General features: G+C 42.7%; 1 protein-coding gene across 4 annotated transcripts in view; it reads left to right on the forward strand.

Annotated features, from left to right (window-relative positions):
• The window catches only part of usp34 (ubiquitin specific peptidase 34), an 84,709-nt gene that overhangs the window by 52,943 nt on the left and 10,099 nt on the right, over nt 1–21,667 (forward strand). For all 4 annotated transcript variants that reach the window (XM_084072764.1, XM_084072766.1, XM_084072765.1 and 1 more), the window contains exons 32-67: nt 451–534; nt 750–836; nt 1,443–1,643; nt 1,895–1,977; nt 2,143–2,183; nt 2,346–2,470; nt 2,637–2,789; nt 3,613–3,717; nt 3,835–3,890; nt 4,433–4,737; nt 4,957–5,120; nt 5,706–5,771; nt 6,025–6,171; nt 6,919–6,975; nt 7,652–7,729; nt 8,162–8,256; nt 9,042–9,214; nt 10,333–10,483; nt 10,695–10,773; nt 10,905–10,958; nt 11,068–11,163; nt 11,663–11,727; nt 11,821–11,896; nt 12,103–12,150; nt 12,260–12,325; nt 12,475–12,555; nt 13,483–13,568; nt 14,913–15,081; nt 15,381–15,455; nt 16,056–16,207; nt 16,723–16,876; nt 17,632–17,676; nt 17,851–17,955; nt 18,803–18,950; nt 19,383–19,687; nt 20,590–20,919. In XM_084072764.1, coding sequence (XP_083928890.1) covers nt 451–534; nt 750–836; nt 1,443–1,643; nt 1,895–1,977; nt 2,143–2,183; nt 2,346–2,470; nt 2,637–2,789; nt 3,613–3,717; nt 3,835–3,890; nt 4,433–4,737; nt 4,957–5,120; nt 5,706–5,771; nt 6,025–6,171; nt 6,919–6,975; nt 7,652–7,729; nt 8,162–8,256; nt 9,042–9,214; nt 10,333–10,483; nt 10,695–10,773; nt 10,905–10,958; nt 11,068–11,163; nt 11,663–11,727; nt 11,821–11,896; nt 12,103–12,150; nt 12,260–12,325; nt 12,475–12,555; nt 13,483–13,568; nt 14,913–15,081; nt 15,381–15,455; nt 16,056–16,207; nt 16,723–16,876; nt 17,632–17,676; nt 17,851–17,955; nt 18,803–18,950; nt 19,383–19,687; nt 20,590–20,919 — 4,305 coding nt within the window. The remainder of the gene's footprint in view (nt 1–450; nt 535–749; nt 837–1,442; nt 1,644–1,894; nt 1,978–2,142; nt 2,184–2,345; nt 2,471–2,636; nt 2,790–3,612; nt 3,718–3,834; nt 3,891–4,432; nt 4,738–4,956; nt 5,121–5,705; nt 5,772–6,024; nt 6,172–6,918; nt 6,976–7,651; nt 7,730–8,161; nt 8,257–9,041; nt 9,215–10,332; nt 10,484–10,694; nt 10,774–10,904; nt 10,959–11,067; nt 11,164–11,662; nt 11,728–11,820; nt 11,897–12,102; nt 12,151–12,259; nt 12,326–12,474; nt 12,556–13,482; nt 13,569–14,912; nt 15,082–15,380; nt 15,456–16,055; nt 16,208–16,722; nt 16,877–17,631; nt 17,677–17,850; nt 17,956–18,802; nt 18,951–19,382; nt 19,688–20,589; nt 20,920–21,667) is intronic.

Genomic DNA, 21,667 nt, shown 5'->3' on the forward strand with positions numbered 1-21,667 from the left:
AAGGGCATACTGTACACACAGTGAAGCAGTGGTGTAAAGTAACTAAGTGCCTTCACTCAAGTACTGTACTAAAGTACAAGGTTGAGGAATTTTTACTTTACTGGAGTATTTCTAATTGTTTGTACTTTTACTTCTACTCCACTACATCTGAGGCAAATATTACACTTTTGCTCCACTACAATTATTTGAAAACTTAAGTTACTAGTTACTTTGTAGATTGAGTGAGCTTGTAGATCTGCTATTTAAAAAATATATATATACTAGAGTATTTCTTCATTGCAGTATTGATACTGTGAAAAAGTATTGTATAGTACTGTATAGTAAAATATTTGAGTAGTTTTCCCACCACTGTCTGTTGGTCCGTTTGGGTTGGGTGTGGTTTAGGGTTGTCCACTTCAAGGGCAAACTGTACACACAGCAGTGAAGTATGAATTGTTTGTGTCTGTCCAGGGGAGTTACAGTGACCTATACCCAGACTCTGATGACTCCAGCGAGGATCAGATCGAGAACAGCAAGAACACGTGGAGCTGCAAGGTATGACCGACAACCAAATCATAAATAAAATAGATTAATCCTGAAGCGCATTCGCTTTCAAGGACTTTTGCTGGCATCAAAAATAATGCGATCAGATGAATGGCTTTTATTGTTCAGTATAACCAAGACAGTACTTTAGCTATTCAATGTTTGGATGATATCTTTCACTCTGTGTCATTGTAGCATCCATGAACTGTTTTTGTTGTTTTGTCTAGTTTGTGTCGTCTGGAGGGCTTCAGTTACTGTTGGAGATCTTCAACTCCGGCATCCTGGAACCCAAGGACCAGGAGTCCTGGACAGTGGTGAGAGATTGTTAACCACTTTTCCACCTGCCATCACAGTTTTGCTCATGTCATTATATCTTAAACTATTTTCGAACGCTTTTTAAAAAATAGCCCAATTTTTGGTGCTTTGTTCTGGCACTGTGCGAAGGAATTGATAATCGATCGATGTAATTCTTAGTAGATGGTTATATATTCCGTTTCACAAGACGATACTTGTAGATAATATAACTCAATTGGCTGAAGATGCTCTAACAAGTCTTAATTTTATATCGGCCATACGTCACTGATCACATGACCCCAAAATCGATTCTTCCGTTCTAAGCAACACAGAAAGAGGGGAGGGCTTTTTTCTCATTTCCAGCTCTAAGGTATATTAATGACATAGTTTAGTGTTGTAAATGTGTGGTATACCCCTTTAAGTTTCACATTCACTTCATCAAGCACTGCAGGCTGACGTTCATTGAGCTGTGATTGGTCTTCTTTTGAGGGGACAGACACACACAGACCAATCCTGTTCTGTTCTGACTGTAGGGATAGGGAAATCTAAATGATAGCGTGTTACCTGCCAAGCCTAACTGTGAATGAATCATATTTATGATGTGGTGGTGATGTCTGCCCTCTCAGTGGCTGCTGGACTGTCTGGCCTGTCTGCTGAAGCTCATCTGTCAGTTTGCGGTGGACCCGGCGGACCTGGACCTGGCCTACCACGACGTCTTCTCCTGGTCCGGCCTGACCGACAGCCAGCGCAAGCGCGCCTGGCCCAGCAAGTCCCGCAAGGCTGCGGGGGAACACGGCAAGGGCCTCCACATCCCCCGTCTCACTGAGGTAAAAGGGATGGGGACTCATGGGAGTCAATTTGGTGCTGAGGAGGGGAGGCGTCATCTGAGAGGAATTAGCTTGTTCATTTTGTCAGCACATTTTGACATTTTGATTCTTTTGAATAAAATGTCTGTTGGTTTTAGTCATATTTTAGTCATCTGAAATATTTTAGTCTAGTTTTAGTCGACTAAATACCATAAGATTTTAGTCGACTAAATCTACAGTTGATTTCAAACCTCTTGTCGTTTAATTCCTAGGTTTTCCTCAGTTTGGTCCAAGGCACCAACCTGATCCAGCGGTTGATCAACGTGGCTTACACCTATGATAACCTAGCACACAGGTAAGAGAAGCATGATCCTGTGTGTGGTGTTGACTTACACTATGTATGACCAACTATTTATTATACACTATGTATGATCAACGTTTTATTATGTATTTATTCTATACTGTGACGTTAGATACTTTTCTATATACAGCCAACCTGTTCTGTCTGTCTGTCCTACAGAGTTCTGAAGGCTCAATCAGACCACAGATCTCGTCATGAAGGTAAGAATTATTTGTTTCAATTGTCAAGGGTTTTGACAGACTTGAAAAAACTAAATATTTTATCTGCCTGTTCTCAAGTTTCAAGTCTCCTCCGTCATCGTTTTGTTGTCAGTCACTCTGTGACCAGTCACCATTCATATGAAGTGTAATCTATCATAACAGTGACCCACTACTCCATGTGGCTGTTGGTGAGCTGGGCCCACTGCTGTTCCATGGTCAAGTCCAGTCTGGCTGACAGCGACCACCTCCACGACTGGCTGAAAAAACTCACCCTGCTGGTGCCTGAGGTGAGAACCAGGGGACAGGTGGCTTGAGATGTAGCATCTTAACCTGGTTTAGTCGGCCATCGCAAACTAGAACATTACCATTGCTGTTTAGAAACGGTTAGGAGTTAAAAGACCATCCCAGTTCAGTTGGTAACGTCCCACCCATGTGTGTCTATGTGTATGACAGCCTGCAGTGAGACATGAGGCCTGTAACGGCCTCTACAAGCTCTCCCTGTCGGGCCTGGAGGGAGGAGAGTCCATCAACCGTTCCTTCCTGCTCCTGGCTGCCTCCACACTACTCAAGTTCCTGCCTGACGCACAGGCCCTCAAACCACTGCGGGTAGGACACACACACTTACACTCACTCACACACACACACACACACACTCTAACAAGGTCTTATTATACAGGCAGCTCAATTAAATGCATTTACAATGTGTGGTCCGTTCAAACACCATCCTACTCATCTTGCTCAAGGACATTTCGATGTGATGCCAGGAGGAGTGGGAACCTTCTGAGTCCTACTGCTCCATGTCTTGAGCCATTGCCGTCCCAATTTAACAAATGCCAGACAAAAACGGGCTCACTTCTCCAAAGATTCTTCACTTTTAACTCGTAACACAAACTCAACGTCGACAATTCTGAGAATGGCCAGCAAGCTACCCTCTGTGCCGGTAATGTTTAAAGTCCCACTTGCAGGCTATTTTGATCAATTAATGATACAATATGTGAACTTTACTGGGCCAGCAAGCTACCCTCTGTGCCGGTAATGTTTAAAGTCCCACTTGCAGGCCATTTTGATCAATTAATGATACAATATGTGAACTTTACTGACCAGTATCTTTATGAAAAGTATTTTTTTACCTGCAAGTTGGACTTTTGAGGTCAGTGATCTGGCAAAAAGTTTTAACATGGCTTCAGTGAACACATTTATTCACATTGGGACTAATGCTGAGAGACATACTTTCTACAAATGTCCCAACATCCCATCATTGGGGTCTCCAGGTATCAGTAGTTTGCATACTGGCCAAAGTGACAGGTAAAATAGGCTGCCAACATTTGGTCGGTGGCTGTTAATTTTTTACTGTCGGCCAGGAAACTGATTAGGTTAATACAGTAGCTTGTGTGTGTGTGTGTGTGTGTGTGTGCGTGTGCCTACACAGGTGGAGGATTTTGAAGAGGAGCCGATGTTAAGGACTGGGTGTAAGGAGTACTTCTGGTTGCTGTGTAAACTAATAGACAACATCCATGTTAAAGATGCCAGCCAGGTGGGACCCTCAGATTTTAATAGTAGCATAATGCTGGTGATGGGTATTCATTTACAATGGTCAAATGTTATTACAGAGCTGCTCTCTCTCTCTCTGACACTAATTCATTCTCTGTAGACCACCCTGTTGGACCTAGATGCTTTGGCCAGACACCTCGCAGACTGTATAAGGAGGTAAGAATAACTTTTTTTTTCTTCTGGGTATCGGCAGAATGAGCCGATCTACAAGCTCACAACGCGTCACAAAGCGACGCGTTGTGAGCTTGTAGATCTGCTATTTTCAAAGGACTTTTATACATTGACATACATATGACACTGATCATCCCCTGCATCGCTACTTTGACCTCATGCCATCGGGTCGGAGATACAGAACCTTAAAGTGGAAAAAGGTTTGTTTTAGCAGGAGTTTTGTCCCCTCAGCCATCCCGGCATTAAACCAACTGCCCCGTCCATAGGAGGGTTTTCCGTGTACAGTGGGGACCTCATGTCTTTGTCTTGTGATATGTTGTTTTTGTTGTCATGTTGTTTTTTTGTGAACAGACCTTGTGAAGACAATTTTCCCCTTGGGGACAATAAACATTATTATTATTGTATACATTTGAGAACTTGTGAAATGAGGCCTTCTGCATAATGAGTACTTTCTACTTTTGGTACTTTTAGTGTGAGTACTTTTTCCACCACTGGACCCTTGACCTTTCCTCTCCTCTCTCCTCTAGCCGCGAGATCCTGGACCAGCAGGACGGAACGATCGAGGACGACGGCCTGACGGGTCTCCTCCGCCTGGCCACCAGCGTCCTCAAACACAAGCCCCCCTTCAAGTTCTCCCGCGAGGGCCAGGAGTTCCTGCGGGACGTGCACAACCTGCTCTTCCTGCTGCCGAGCCTCGCCGACCGCGCGCAGCCCAAGTGCAAGTCTCACGCCGCCCGGGCCGCCGCCTACGACCTGCTGGTGGAGACCGTGAAGGGCTCCGTGGAGAACTATCGTCTGCTCCACAACTGGGTCATGTCACAGCATATGCAAGGTTAGGCCGGCCTGTCATTGCAATTATTTGAGATCATCACAATTCTTTTTTGCATAATCGTCATAATCGTTTCCATGTTGAAAAATTTTCACATATTTTCTAAATATTAAAAAAAATGCAGAAATAGCAGATCTACAAGCTTACAACGCGTCACTTTGTCACACTGAGTACTTCTTCCACCACTGAATCTATGTTACCTTCTGTGTTGCTGTCCATCAGCCTCTCATGCCCCATACAAGTGGGACTACTGGCCCCACGACGACGTCCGAGCCGAGTGTCGCTTCGTGGGGCTGACCAACCTGGGCGCCACCTGCTACCTGGCCTCCACCATCCAACAGCTTTACATGATCCCTGAGGCCCGCCAGGCCGTCTTCACAGCAAAGGTCAGCCACTGCCCGCTAGTATTTATGTTTACCCTGCCTGCAGAAATGCATGGACGGTAGTGATGAGCGGGTCAGGTTTTTTCGTAACCCGCCCCGCACGGGAGCCCAAGCCGCCCCAACCCGTCCCACAAAAATGAATATAAATCATCGACCCAGCCCGTCCCACAACCCACCCAAGAAAAAACTAAATACACAAGCAAGTCCATTCAATTGCTTTCCGGGGAGAGAGAGAGAGAGGTGTGTTTTCTTGTTTATTTTTTCTTCCGTGGGTTGACCCACGGGTCGCCCCGCGCATCGCTAATGGACAGACATGGTAACCTCTCCTGTCTATCTGTCAGTGTGTCTGTCCGTCTGTAAACAAAAACGGGCTGGTTTTCATGAAAGTTAAAATGACATATTGGGTCATCTCTCAGGAACAGAGAGATGTAGATTGACACTGACCAGGAGGAGTCTGTGTGGGTTCAACTCTCATCAGACGGAGAGGAAAACTGTACTGTAATGTAATAATCTGTTCATGTTAGCAGCTTGACCAGATTATTAAAACTACACAGCATGTATTCTCATGTAATGTCTTTATATTTGCAGTATGCTGAGGAGATCAAACATAAGACCACTCTGTTGGAGCTCCAAAAGATGTTCACCTATCTGATGGTATGTGGAAGAATGCAAAAATGTACATATTCATATTCAATCCCAAGGTGGCCATTTTGCCACAACGTCTTCTACCCTGTGACTATAATTGCACAACGGCTGCCGTAGAATTATGATTAATGGCATCACAGAATTATCAATATGCAACTATTCAACTCCTGGTTTATTTGTAAAAGTAATTTGAGCTGTACATATTAACGTGTATTTGAACCCTTCAACCACCAAGCATTCATGCCTCCCTTTGTATGTTTAGGAGAGCGAGAGGAAGGCCTATAACCCCCGTCCCTTCTGTAAAACCTACACCATGGACAAACAGCCTCTCAACACAGGAGAACAGAAAGACATGACCGAGTTCTTCACCGACCTCATCACCAAGATAGAAGAGATGTCACAGGACCTGGTACACGCACACATGCGCACACACACACACACACACACACACACACACACACACACACACACACACACACACACACACACACACACACACACACACACACACACACACACACACACACACACACACACACACACACACACACACACACACACCCTCACACTCTCACACTCTCACACTCTCACACACACACACACACACACACACACACACACACTCTTTTCAAATGGAGTTCAAATGCATCAGTCATTTGTAAAACATTACTCAATAAGTGTTACCGTTTGTAATGAATTGCCCTAAAACCCAGAAGTGAGTTAGCTTTTTTGAGCTATCGGTTCCCTTACCAGATTTCCAATGCTTTATTCACCAGAGGGCTTATGATGTATGCAGAAAAATGAGGTCTGCAGTTAAAATAATGGTATAATTTGTTATACAACAGAATGTGAAATTCTTTTAGGCTTATTTTATGTAGTTGTGTTTGTGGTTCAAAAATCATAAAACGTGTTGATTTGTGGTGATTATCTTAAACAAAACTTTTGAATATCATAAGGTTTTGGTTGTTTTCTTATTTAAATGTATCCAAACCCTGATGGAAAGATTCCATAGAAATAAGTTCTGTGTTGGTATAGAATAAGATATTGTCACATCAACACTTGGGGCTTCCTCACAATTGCACAATGAAAGCAGCTATTTTATTTTATATAAAAGGAAAATATATATCCTAATATTCTGCTTTTTCTCCCCCGTTAGAAAAATACAGTGAAGACTCTCTTTGGAGGCGTCATCACCAACAACGTTGTCTCTCTGGTAAGAATCAGTGGTGGAAAAAGTACTCACATTTTATTCTTAAAGGTATAAATACTGCAATGCTGAAATACTCTGTTACAAGTAAAAGTCTGGAATTCAAAATGTACTTGAATAAAAGTAGAAAAGTTTTGGTATCAAAATGTACTTAAATGCACTGCATGGTATCTGCAGCCAGTTGCTTCATCATCTGGTATGTTCATAAGTCGGTGCTAGATAAATTCCTCATTGGCATCGTTGGTCTCCTTACCTCTGCAGTGTTTGGAGTCCTGGTATATCTGTGGAAACAGGGTTAACAGCCCATTGGAATTAGACCTTTCTCCATTTTAACATTTATTAACAACATAATGTGTATATAGGGCTGAAGTAGTTAATGTTTTTTTTGATAATAATTAAAATCTACAAAGTAACTAGTAACTAAAGTTTTCAAATAATTGTATTGGAGTGAAAGTACAATGTTTGCCTTTGAGATGTAGTGGAGTAGAAATAAAAGTACGGAAAATAGGAAATACCCCAGTAAAGTAAAAAATACCTCAAAATTGTGCTACAGTACCTGAGTAAATGTACGTAGTTACTTTACACCACTGGTAAGATACAGCTCAGTGTTGGAGGAGTGCAGTGTTGTTGTGTGTCAGTGTGTGTTGCCAGGTCTGTTATAATAACTCTGCTTCTCCTCCAGGACTGTGACCACGTGAGTCAGACAGCTGAGGAGTTCTACACGGTCAGATGTCAGGTGGCTGACATGAAGAACATCTATGTGAGTGATTTGTAGTGGTGGATAAAGTACTCGGAAATTTTTACTTAAGCAAAAGTACAAAGTACAAAAGTAAAAGTCTGGAATAAAAAAATGTACTTGAATAAAAGTACAAGAATAGCAGATCTACAAGCTCATAATAACACGTTGCGATGCGGCGCGTTGTGAGCTCGTAGATCGGTTATTTTCTAATAGCCTATTTTTTTAAAATAACATTTTATTAAAATCATTTTTTTTTTACATTTGTGGATCGATTCATAATTGTCCATATCCTCATCGCAATTAATCTATGAATTGATTTTATTTTCCACCCCTAATGTTTATAGCTTGTATTTTTATACATATAAGCGACGTGCTTCTAGAAAGTAAGTGATGCTTTGTTGAGATCCCCCCCCTCCAAAGACTTCATCGTATTCCTTACCTGTATCCCCTCAGGAATCTCTGGACGAGGTAACCATCAAGGACACTTTGGAGGGAGACAATATGTACACCTGCTCCCAGTGTGGCAAGAAGGTCCGAGCTGAGAAACGGTGAGTAGACCACATATTTACAGATTTGCTTACACACCTTTTTCCTATTTTAATGCTAAGTCTCAGATGTAGGACTATCACTAGCCTTTTTAACGCGCTAGTATTAGCCAAGTAATGGCCTATAGCAACCACTAGTATCCTCTTACAGCGGTGGTTCTCAAAATGCGGTCAAGGGACCCTCAGGGGTCCTTGAGGGAGTTCCAGGGGGTCCCCCAGATAAATGGATAGTTAGGGACCCTTACGGGTCCATTTGGTTCCATTTGTACACTCTCAGAGTTATGGTAGTCTAATGCAGGGGGTCTCAAAGTGGGGTCCGGGGACCACCCCAGGGCCCTATATACATCAGCTATTTAAAAAATGTTTTTTTATTGATTTTTTTATTTTATTTAAAAATATATTTTTTTGTTGACATTTTTACCACCACACATTTTGTATGGGGTCCTTGGCATAACATCTTTTCAGATGGGGGGTCCGTCTGTGGCCAAATACACATTAATTTTGGGGTCCTTGACATGAAAAAGTTTGAGAACCACTGTCATACAGTACCAACCACCCACGCATGCCTAGTGCAGATTAACATGGGCTGTCCTCTGGTTTATTAATGAAATTCCTTTCATCCTTTCATATGTTAACTTCATCCTTATAATTTTACAGTATTTTCTTGCAGCTAGGCCACATTTTCGTCCAGAACTGTTCTAAAGTTGTTCTGCTGGACTTTTTGTGTGGCTGGAAATTTAATGGATCAGATTTTGTTGATCGCACGTTGAATGTTGTGTTAATTTCAGGGCATGTTTCAAGAAGCTTCCTCGGATCCTGAGCTTCAACACCATGCGTTACACCTTCAACATGGTGACCATGATGAAGGAGAAGGTCAACACGCACTTCTCCTTTCCCCTGCGCCTCGACATGACGCCCTACACAGAGGACTTCCTCATGGGCAAAGGAGAGCGCAAGGAGGGTACGGACATACATTTACACACAACAGCGAAGCCCTACCTAGTGGGAGAACAAAGCAATAATATCATATTCATCTATGTGATCCTGTGAAACGCTGGTTGTGAATGTAACCATGGTTCTATGAAGAGTTCCAGACTGCCTGGTGTGAAACATACTTCTACTACGTTTCACACCACCTCTTGCAGTCTGGAGAGCTATGAAATGCAACATTTTTTTGCGTGCTGTGGGATTGTTTCAATTGGTTATTCTCTGCTGTCGGGTAGAAACAATCTAACTCCAAGATATTCATTTTTCAGGAAATGACAAAAACAAAACAAAAAGTGGAGTTAGGAGGTTCTGTTCATCATTGATAAGAACAGCTAAATGGACCCCCAAGCTCTCAATGAGGTTGGAGGTCAAAAGGGGGTGGAGCCTGGAGTCAGCAAAACCAGCTAACTCCACCCCCCTTTGATGGAGTTAGCTGGTTTAGCAGAAAGTTTGAGGATCCAATGGAGTTAGCTGGTTTTGTCAGAAGTGCTTTATAATACTTTTCATTGGTTCAATATTTTTTTTTGCGGTGCCAACCGCTCTATATCTGACTTTGTCTGTGTGTCCGGGTGTCTGTCCGGGTGTGTGTCTGTCCCATAAACAAATATTGATGACAACATCAATACGGGGCTCATCAAAGGCACCGCTTCCTTCACACAGGGTGTGATTTTCTTTTTTAATTAACACATAGATGGGGGGGGGGGGGGGGGTTAGTTAGCTGGTTTCTGCCGACTGCAGTGTATTGCTACTGTCCATTCCAGGTGTCTCCAGAGTGCCCTGGTTTGGTGGTTGACTATTAACCAATTAAAACCTATGTACTTCATTGACGGGTGTCTCCCAGGGATCTATCCTTGGCCCCCTCATTTTCTCCTTTTACACCAAAATCTCTTTGCCAACCCCAACGTATAGTGATCTTGTAGATCGGCTATTTTGGATGGATGTTTGCCTATTTTCCACGAATGTTTGTCCACTGTCATGTCCAGGATAGGGAAACTAGAGTTCAAGTTGTTAATTAATTTGTATAAAGGCAGGCAATAGAAATTCCATAGTAATCCCTGCATTTGAACAAAACAATTGTTTTTATATTTACAGGATTCCGGGAGGAGGGGGAGGCCAAGGTCACGGAGAGCTACGAGTACGACCTCATTGGAGTGACGGTGCACACGGGCACGGCCGATGGCGGCCACTACTACAGCTTTATCAGAAATATTGTCAACCCACATGCCTACAAGAACAACAAGTGGTGAGCACCAGAGTGCATTGCAGTAATCAACATCATTAACCTCCAGCTTTAGGAGAGTGACCTCATTTAACTCTTAATGCTTACTTAATTCTCTACAAGTTGACTGCAGCAATATCTAAATTGTAGTTTATTTATGGTACTGAATCAATGGTGAAACTAATAGACAGCGTAATAGTGTATTTTTATTTCCCTAACCCCCTCCTAACTGCAGGTATCTGTTCAATGACGCTGAAGTGAAACCCTTTGACTCAGCCCAGCTCGCATCTGAATGTTTTGGTGGAGAGATGACGGTAAGAGCTAACACCAGAGGGAATAAAAAAAAGAAAAACTGCACAGTTAAACATATACTGTTAGTATGACATTGGGTTGGATTTCATCGGATTGCATCAGATTTCACTTGTGTGTGTTTTTTATCTTTCAGACTAAAACGTACGACTCTGTCACCGATAAGTTCATGGATTTCTCTTTTGAGAAGGTGAGCAGGGTTTTAATACCGTCTTTTTTTAAATTCTCTGAATGAAATATACTGTACATGACATTGTTTTATTAAACGATAGACATGAACTTGACCTTATTCTGTCCAGACACACAGTGCCTACATGCTCTTCTATAAGAGAGTGGAGCTGGAAGAGGAGAATGGCAAAGACTTTAGTTTTGATGTTTCTCCTGATCTACTTGAGGTAACTTTGGCTTCATTTTTCCCTCTTATTAGTTGAGCATTCGTGAAGCTATTGGAATGAGGTTGGCTGTCCACAATGACACTGTATCGCCAACAAATCATAACTCAAGGCCATTAAACGTCATTCTGTATATTAGCTCTCTAACTCAATATCTGACATATGGTGCAATTTGTCAGTCAGAGGTCAAGAAGGTCAATAACACGTGTACATCTGAACTAATCATCGTAGAAGCATGAGACTGATCGCATTTGAAAGCTTGTCTCAACCCATTTCACTTCGTGCACTATGAACTAAAATAATGACGTGAATTGATTTTGTGGTTATTGTTATTTGTTCTGAGGTGACATGATTTCATCAGCTCTGCTAGGGATTATCTCACCTATGCTAACTATGTTTATTTTCTCTGTTCTCCATACCTCAGAATTTTTATGTCAAAACAAGCTGAATTATGACATGAAATTATTCATTGTTTGTGACCTGCCCTTATCTCTCTCTTCAGTGGATTTGGCATGACAACATGCAATTCCTCCAGGACAAGAACATTTTTGAGCACACATACTTTGGGTAAGCAAGGACTCTTATATAATAACTATCTGTTGTATATATGTAGATATATTTATTTCGTTCTTTGATGGTTATGATGTGGTTGTGTTACAGGTTCATGTGGCAGCTTTGCAGCAGCATTCCCAGCACTTTACCAGATCCCAAAGCCATCTCACTTATGACTGCTAAGGTTAGTGTCCTGGACCACTAATCTAGCCCAGTGGTTCTAAAACGTTCATGTCAAGGACCCCCAAATTAATATATATATATATAGGGTGTTGTATGTGGAGTTTTGCAGCTTTACAGATTTTGTCTGTGCACACTTTACATCAGGAAACGTCAATCTGAGAGGGAAAAAAAATAACACTGCTTTTATTGTCTTCATTCCGATCACAGCTCAGCACATCGTTTGTCCTTGAGACTTTCATTCACTCCAAGGAGAAGGTAATGAACAAACCGTTTTTCATTTGCTATAGGTTTTATTTTTTTATTTTTTCAGAACTGCTTTTATTCATTACATGGACCTACTAATGAGTTGTTGTTTTGTCCACAGCCCACTATGCTGCAGTGGATTGAACTCCTCACCAAACAGTTCAATAACAGCCAAGCGGCTTGCGAGGTTAGGCAACAGCTTAGAAAAAACATCCGTAACTGTGTTCATCCTTGTAATAAATGTGTTCTTAATGCTTCAAATGTCCAGTAGTTTGGTGGTCCACAATTAACTACTGTCCTGTTAAACATCATCCTTGGATATTTTGCCTTTTCCAGTGGTTTTTAGATCGTATGGCAGATGACAATTGGTGGCCCATGCAGATTCTGATCAAGTGTCCAAATCAGATCGTCAGACAGGCAAGTCACCTAGTCCTTTGTGTTTTCATTTGGGGGGGAAAAACATGTTGTTATGTAACTTTCTTCTTGATTGGGCTATATATGAGGCAACGCAATGTTGTTGATATGTATGCAAGAAATGCTTCTGTCAAAATCCAATAAACAAATGTAAAAAAAAAAAAGACAGGCAAGTCATTCTCAAAGACTGTTGTATGTGTATGGTATTTAAAATGAGACAAATGTAATGATGGAACCAAACAACTGACCAATTGTAATTTTGAGTTTCATTTCCTGAAATGTGCGTTTCAGTTTTACTTTACATATTTTCACTGTAATGTTACTATTAGTCCTATGCTTTTTCTGGTTTTCTGTATGGATGTTAATGACGGAGCTGGGAGTGTCTTCCTTTTCTAATAATAATAGCAGAATATGTAATGTGTGTGGTTTATTCATTTTTTTTAAAATATAATGATAGAAATGTACATATACAGATGTGCCATTTCAAAACTTCAAATGTCCTGCCATCGCCAAGACAGTACATTTTCAGGGGATTCCCAGGGCAATAAGAGGGACAAAGAAGGGCATTTAAAATGCTGAATTATTTTGATGATCACTGCTTTTATGATGCTAATTAATTTGAGTAACTGGTCAAGGACCTCTTCAAATCACCTTTCGCCTCATAATGAGTCTGACACCTTCTTCAACACACATTCTTTTGTTCTCATGTATATGGATGTCTGTTGAAGGGAAAAACGGGGGTGTGTAGTGACAACTTCTTTTCAGGGGCAAAACAGTGCTTTTTTAAGGGCAAAACAGGGAGGAAAAAATGCATTTTCAGGGCACTTTCAGGGAAAGAACAGTAACGTGTGAAGTTTTGAAGTGGCACATCTGTATAAAGAAAGAGTACAGATCTTTTACACCACTGTCCCTGTGCTCGTATTCCTGCAGATGTTCCAGAGGCTATGTATCCACGTCATCCAGAGACTCAGACCTGTACATGCTCACCTCTACCTGCAGCCCGGCATGGAGGACGGGTAAGGATGGACGTGTTGCTTATATAGAATACATTCTTATATAGAAGTTAAGCTTAGTTACCTATTTCTACTTCAGTGGAAACTATGACATTTTGTAATCCTGTACATTTTATGCACCAGACCTGTGGTACATCTTAGTACTTATTTTAACCACTGAAGAGCGAGTCATTTTTGTTAATGCATTATTGACTCACATAGAAAAAATCACACCTGTGTGAAGGTAGCGGCGCCTTTGATACATTTTGTCATCAATAAGTGTTTATAATGTGTTTATAGCCACGTGTCACGTGAAGCTTGACCAATCACTTTGTTGACGTGTCTGACCAATCAGAACGTTGACGCAAAAGCCAGGTATAGAGGGCTACCGCTCTATACCTAAAGGTATAGAGCGGCTAGCGCCGCTAAAAACAACAACAAAAGCATCACATCGCGATGCATTGTGAGCTTGTAGATCTGCTAGCTGAAGTGGTTAAATGTTAACTGACATAATGACCATGCCACTAGAGGTGTGCAGCATGACTGAACGTTGTCATGTCTGTGATAATAGTTGGCAGACAGTGATACAGTCAGAGGGACCATGTCTCACCCAGTGGCCTAGCATTTTGGACACTTGAGAAAGTTTCATGCTCCAACAACGAAGCCACCTACAGCTATAGTCTTGTTGGCTTGGTGCAAACAGGACATAAAATTGCCTTTGAACCTGAACAAAGCTGCCCGTTAACTTCTGCCAAAGACAGAGGAACAACAAACAGTTCATGTGTCATGATGTTATTCAGGTTGACTGGGCGTCCTGCTTCATATGCAGCGATGACGCGAGATACGACCTAACAAAGTACTCATAAACTGATACCTTGCTCACCCTCTCCCACCCACCCCACCAACCACATATATTTTGATGCCAATACATTTGTACTTTTACTCAAGTCAATTTTGAATTCTAGACTTTTACTTGTTAACTGAGTATTTCTACATTGCAGTATTGGTACTTTTCCTTAAGTAAAACATGTGAGTACTTTTACCACCACTGCTTCGGGGTCACAAGGGAGAAAGGGTGAAATAATCAAATATTACTGGGATTTAGTCACCTCAGCAGACACTTCAATTTATCCTCTTTGTTAGGACACATACTGACAGTTCAAACCGAATTATGAGAGGAATTATAAAGAAACGGAGACCCTTATTCCACCGGAATACAGTGAATTATTATTTGGAACACATTGAACTTTCTATATGTCGACTTTTCCTCAAAAAGGCCTACAGGGTTACGGTATTTAAATTTTTCCGGTCCTGACTATTCTTCCTAGTCACTCTCTCTCTCTCCTTCCTGTCCCTGTGTTTTTCCAGCTCTGATGACATGGACGGACCGGTGGAGGACATTGGCAGCCGCTCCTGTGTGACACGCTTTGTCAAAACTCTGCTGTCCATCATGGAGCATGGAGTCAAGCCCCACAGCAAACACCTCACCGAGTACTTTGCCTTCCTTTACGAGTTCGCCAAGATGGGGGAAGAGGAGGTGGGTTGGTGCTCCTCAAGTGCGACAAAATTAAAAAATGTTAAAATGGACAAATAAATACATCATATGATGAAGATATGATGTACTTTGGTATTGCGTGAAAATTAAGTCTTTCTTACTAGTCTTAATTTGGAGTTGAAAGTTCACATTCTCAGAGGTTAAAAGGTTCATTAACTATGCCATGATTCAATTCAATGTGTAGATGTTTCTACAAAGACACCATTGGTGATAAATTATTATAAACATATTAGACTTTAACTCACTTTATGTCTAAATGTGTTTTTTTTAATGTTCCACAGAGTCAGTTCCTACTGTCTCTACAAGCCATCTCAATCATGGTGCACTTCTACATGGGAACAAAGGGTCCAGAAAATGTAAGTTCCAAGCCTAATGTATGACATTTTTGAAAAACACGCAAGCATAAATATGGCTTTGCACACAAAATATGCTGGAAGTTGTTATGCCTTGGTCTCTTATTACATGCTCCCTCTGATGGCCGGCCTCAGAACTTTCTCTCAGAACTCCTTCACCCCCAGATGTCCTGGCCCGCCGAACTAGTTCGGAAAGCCCGTCGGAAAAGGCAGTTTTGTCCAACGTCGGAAGGAGCATGTATTGACCTTAAGCCTGTGCGTTCCCACCAGTCATGGAATTTCAGGAATATCATTAGATTCCATTAGATTGTTTATTTATTGAGTGAGGGCAAACCCATCCTCTCTGAAAGATCTCAACACTGGTGTCCAGGCGGAATGAGGACATTGTGATTATATGAGCAACTCGCTGTACGGTCTCATCTACAGCTGCTCTGCCAGAAAGAAATTATTCAGATGCGTTTTTGTCACGTCACACCCAGGGTGTGAACCCGGCCCTAAAATCTAGTGAAAGATTTCTAACAAATAACAACGACACAAGTATATGGGTTGAATTGTCACAGTTTTTATTCCATGTGACCGTAAGCGTGTCCTCCTCCCCTTCAGCCGCAGGTGGAGGTTCTATCTGAGGAGGAAGGAGAGGAGGAGGACGAGGAAGAGGACATCCTGTCCCTTGCAGAGGAGAAGTATCGTCCCGCTGCTCTGGAGAAGATGATCGCCCTCATCGCCCTGCTGGTGGAGCAGTCCCGCTCAGAGAGGTACAAGTCTCTGCAATCTGCATGGATAACCTACTGTTACATTTACACCTGTTAAGAAAAATATGTCTCTGGCAACCGGATAGAAATATGATTTACTTATTTAACCCAGTAAGACCTGAGGCCGATTCTACAAATTAATTTCGTTCCCTTCATCGGGCCAATGAAGGAGCCGAGGAGCCAAATAGCGACAAAGCCCTGAACCGGAAGTTTACGGAATGCACTGGAGTCTATGAGCTTTTGTCACTATTTTGATTACTTAGTTTACTTAGTTTACTTAGAACCATGTGACTGGTGCTGTTTCTGCCCCCTCATTGACGCAACTCTCCAATAGAAGGCTCTGGTGAAATAGTGAAAATAGCTTATCTTCTCTAAGTTTTAAACTTTGTGAATTGTCTTTTACCTTTGCTCCTATGAAGAAATATAGCTACACCATACAGTCTTCTCGTCTTTCTCTCCCATCATCTGTTTGTCCGGGTCACCCAACCTCCACTCTTTTCTCTCACCGTCTTCCCCAGACATTTGACTCTGTCTCAGAGTGACATGGCGGCTCTGACCGGAGGTAAAGGCTTCCCCTTCCTCTTCCAACACATCAGGGACGGCATCAACATCAGACAGACCTGCAACCTCATCTTCAGCCTCTGCCGCTACAACAACCGCCTGGCCGAGCATGTAGGTTTACTGTGTCTACACACACACACACACACACACACACACACACACACACACACACACACACGTCTTACTATCCACGACATCAAAAGCAATTTATCGTAATTTGTTTTATTTTATTTTCAACTCAAAGGCCTAATCCTATCCCCAAACTGAAGCTTGTGCTAATTGTAACCATAGCTCAAAGAAATTGCCGTAGCCATTAAAATGACCATTACCCTCAAGAGGGCCTGAAAAATGCCCCCATGAGTCACATTTGTCTTGTTTTACTATTCTTGAGTTTTGCCTCCACGTGGATGGTGTTACAAGCGCGCACACACACGCACGCACACACACGCACGCACACGCACACACACGCTCACACTCACACTCACACACACTTGTGTTACTATCAACGACATCAAAGGCAATTTCTTGTAAAAAATTACATATTTTTAACTGTGTGTGTGTGTGTGTGTGTGCGCGCGCACACACACACACACACACACACACACACACACACACACACACACACACACACACATCCCCCCGTGGTGGGGGGGACCTGTACTTGGTCCTCTCCTTGGTCCTCTCCTTTTTGTCTCTGTACATCAAATCTCTTCGTCGAATATGAGTCGATCTAGAAGCTGTGTAGTGAGCTTGTAGATTAGCTAATTTTGCAGAATGTTTACACCTGTTATGACCTGCCCAGAATTGGGACGCTTGGCTTGGATGGTGATATTTGCGGTTAACTCATGTACTTCTTTCCATTCCAGATTGTGTCCATGCTCTTCACTTCAATTGCAAAGCTCACTCCTGAGGTAAGCCATGGTTATAAAAACAAGCTTCAGGAAACCAGTGAGCCTTTTAGTGATCAAACACCAGTGGTGTAAAGTAACTAAGTACATTTACTCAAGTACTGTACTGACAATTAATGACCTGCTTTATGATCTACTTGTTCTTCATCGTTGTGTGTTGTGTTGTTTTGCCGCCAGGCTGCCAATCCGTTCTTCAAGCTGCTGACCATGCTGATGGAGTTTGCCGGTGGACCTCCAGGCATGCCTTCCTTCGCCTCCTACATCCTGCAGAGGATCTGGGAGGTATGGCACTTAACACATTAAGCATTTATTTTGCATCAAGGTCACGATGCGAAGGTCAGTAAATTTGCAAATAGACCTTTTTTTTTCTTTTCTTTTTTTTGCCACAAAACATGTATGTATTGTAGGCTTACTATTCTATGTTCAGAGACTGAATGGCCTGAAGTGGCCTGGTTCACAATCGGGAGTAGATGGTACTCTGGGGCTCCCCCAGAGTTAGTGTCGAAGTGTCCTTGAGCGAGACGCTGAACCCCTAATTGCTCCTGATGAGCAGGTTGGTGCCTTCCATGGTTTCCTCCGCCATTGGTGTATGAATGTGTGTGTGAATGGGTGAATGAAAAGCGCTATATAAATGCACCATTTACCATTTATTTACCATTTATAGGCCGTTGAAAATGGCATGACTCGCCAAAAATACATAGTAAAACACTTGAATGAAGCAGTAAACCTTGGGATCACGTGATCTCCTGGTTCTGTGTGCGTCTGGGGATGAAATGGTCACTCATGTGTTAGCGAAGAGCGCCATCTAGTGGAAACACCGGGAAAAGTCGTAAAAGTCCAGTCTGGGCCTTTGGAAAAAAGTCGCTTTTTCAGTGAATGAGTTAATGGTCATGAATGCAAATGTACCGGTATATGTTTATTTAGTCTCAGTCAGTTGGAAACCTCATATGTCCAAAAATGAAACTTTTCAGGATTTAAAACGGCAAAAGAAAATGCCTTTTGTATGACGCTGTAGTATGATCAGGTAGGGCGTTAATTTACAGGGGAAAAAAACACAAAAAGTTAGAATATGGGAGATAAGAGGTTTCTGGCCGACAGCAAACGATGTTGTTTTTCTTCTTCATACCAGGTGATTGAGTACAACCCATCCCAGTGTCTGGACTGGCTGGCGGTGCAGACGCCCAGGAACAAGCTGGCACACAGCTGGGTGCTGCAGAACATGGAGAACTGGGTGGAACGCTTCCTGCTGGCACACAATTACCCCCGCGTCCGCACATGTAAGAAATTCTAAATCCTACGTTTAAAAAAAATAAATACATGTCGCTATAATATCAGTGGTGCTCAATCTTTTTCATGTCAAGGGCACCCAAAATTGTGTTTGTATTTGGCCGCGGACCCCCATCTGAAAATATTTTGTTCAAGGGACCGACCCCACCAAAAGCAAAGATTTGAGTTACAAATGTTTGCTTTAAAAGTCTGTATATTCAAAGATTTGCACACATTTTCACGATTTTTCAAAAATAGTAGATCTACAAGCTCAGCGCGCTATGAGCTTGTATATCGACTAAGAGAGCGGCAGTCGAATCAGACTCCCTCGATCGATTAGTCGACTATTCGAATAATCAAGGTCAGGGCTACAGCTAACCATCACAGTGTGTGGTGGTGCGTGCGTTGAATCCCCTTGTCTCTCTCCTCCCTCCTCTCTCCAGCGGCGGCGTACCTCCTGGTCTCCCTCATCCCCAGCAACTCCTTCCGCCAGATGTTCCGCTCCACGCGCTCGCTCCACATCCCCACGCGGGAGCTGCCGCTGTCCCCGGACACCACGGTGGTCCTCCACCAGGTGTACAACCTGCTGCTGGGCCTGCTGGCGCGCGCCAAGCTCTACGTGGACGCCAGCGTGCACGGCACCACCAAGCTGGTGCAGTACTTCAGCTTCATGACCTACTGTCTCATCTCCAAGACGGAGAAGCTCATGTTCTCTGGATACTTCATGGACCTCTGGAACCTCTTCCAGGTGAGGATCTAGTCTCTCTTTTTTTTTACAGGATGGCTTGAAAAGCCAGCCTGTCTACAAACAGACCTGTACGTAGTCGCCACTTCTTGACACCTCTCGACACTTTTTCATCACTGGCTGGCCTCTCTGAAGTTCCGATAAATGTTTCTAATTATCTGTCAGTTAGTTTCAGTTTGGTTTTTATCCATTTATAAAATCACCCCAAGGGGTCTCTGTCATCAAGTCATACAACAAAACACAATAGCAAAGAATACACAGTAAAATGCACCAGTCCAGCACGTATGGTCAAACAATCACAGCAGTGCACAGCTGAACATTTACAGATCAGGAAAAAAATAAAGTTTACAACACCGTGTTTAAAACCACAGGGTAAGAAGCAGTGGTGGAAAAAGTACTCAAATGTTTTACTTAAGTAAAAGTATCAATACTGCAATGTAGAAATACTCCATTGCAAGTAAAAGTCCAGAATTCAATATTCAATTCAAAAAGTTGAGTAAAAAGTTGGTATCAAAATGTACTTTTGTCATTTTTTCTCGATTAGTCACCCCATGGAGACTTGAATTCATGGATACTTTTTAGTTTTTGTCGCATTCCTAAGCCAATAATTTGATGACCGGAACCGCTGCCGGTCATCCAGTTGGCTGGTCATCAAATGATTGGCTTAGGAATGCGACAAAAACAAAACAATATCCATGAATTCAAGTCTCTATGGGGTGAGTAATCGATAGAAAAAAAGGAATGTTTTGGGTGAACTATCCCTTTTTAAAGTACCAAAAGTAGAAAGAAAGCACTCCTTATGCAGAATGTCCCGTTTCACAAGTTTTCAAATGTAAACATTTTCTCTCTCTGTTCCCCCCCCCACACACACACACACACACACACACACACACACACACACACAGCCCAAGCTGTCGGAGCCGGCCATCGCCACCAACCACAACAAGCAGGCGCTGCTGTCCTTCTGGTACAACGTGTGCGTGGAGTGTCCGGAGAACGTGCGTCTGGTGGTGCAGAACCCCGTGGTCACCAAGAACATCGCCTTCAACTACATCCTGGCCGACCACGACGACCAGGAGGTGGTGCTGTTCAACCGCGGCATGCTGCCCGCCTACTACGGCATCCTGCGCATGTGCTGCGAGCAGTCGCCCGCCTTCACCCGCCAGCTGGCCCAGCACCAGAACATCCAGTGGGCCTTCAAGAACCTGACGCCGCACGCCAGCCAGTACCCCGGGGTGAGTTCCACCACGTTAAAGCTGGCACTTTATGGCAGTTTTTTCTGTTTCTTTTTTTTCTTTTTTACCCGTTAACTCATGGGTTCCCAAACTTTTCAGCCCGCGACCCAAAAATAAGGCGGCAATTGACTCGCGACCCCACCTAAACCTGGAGGTCATTTATGCACATAAACTTTCACGTTCGGTGCGCATTTGTAATGTGTTAAAATGGTAAAATGTACCATTTGTGATCATTTTAGATGGTATTTCATCCATTCTGTTGAATAAAAAGTAAAAAAAAAAAAAAAAATTTTTTTTTTTTTTTTTAATGACCCAAAATAATTTCGCGACCCCACGTCAGTCTCCCGCGACCCCAAGTGGGGTCGCGACCCCTACTTTGGGAACCCCTGCGTTAACTCATTCAGTGCCATTAAAAAACTTTGTCTAGTTGCCACAGTGCAACTAGACAATGTGTTTTCACTCACCTTTGAAAAATCATAGAATATTTTTCTTGACAGCGATCGACCCGTCGATCACGTGCTGTTTTTTTTTGTGATCACATGGTTTTGCTGCCTCGTTGCCTCTGGACTAAGATGGTCATCGCTGGTTTGTGAACAGCGCCATCTGTTGGATTATGGATAAACACTGAAAACACCACAACGGCAATGAACGAGTTAAGACCTGAGGCCAATTCTACAAATGCCTTGTAAATCAGTAGTTCTCAATTTTTTCGTGCCAAGGACCCCCCAATCTGATATGCATTTGGCCC

Source organism: Gymnoscopelus microlampas (assembly GCF_963454915.1).
Source record: "Gymnoscopelus microlampas genome assembly, chromosome: 2".
Classification (NCBI taxonomy): domain Eukaryota; kingdom Metazoa; phylum Chordata; class Actinopteri; order Myctophiformes; family Myctophidae; genus Gymnoscopelus; species Gymnoscopelus microlampas.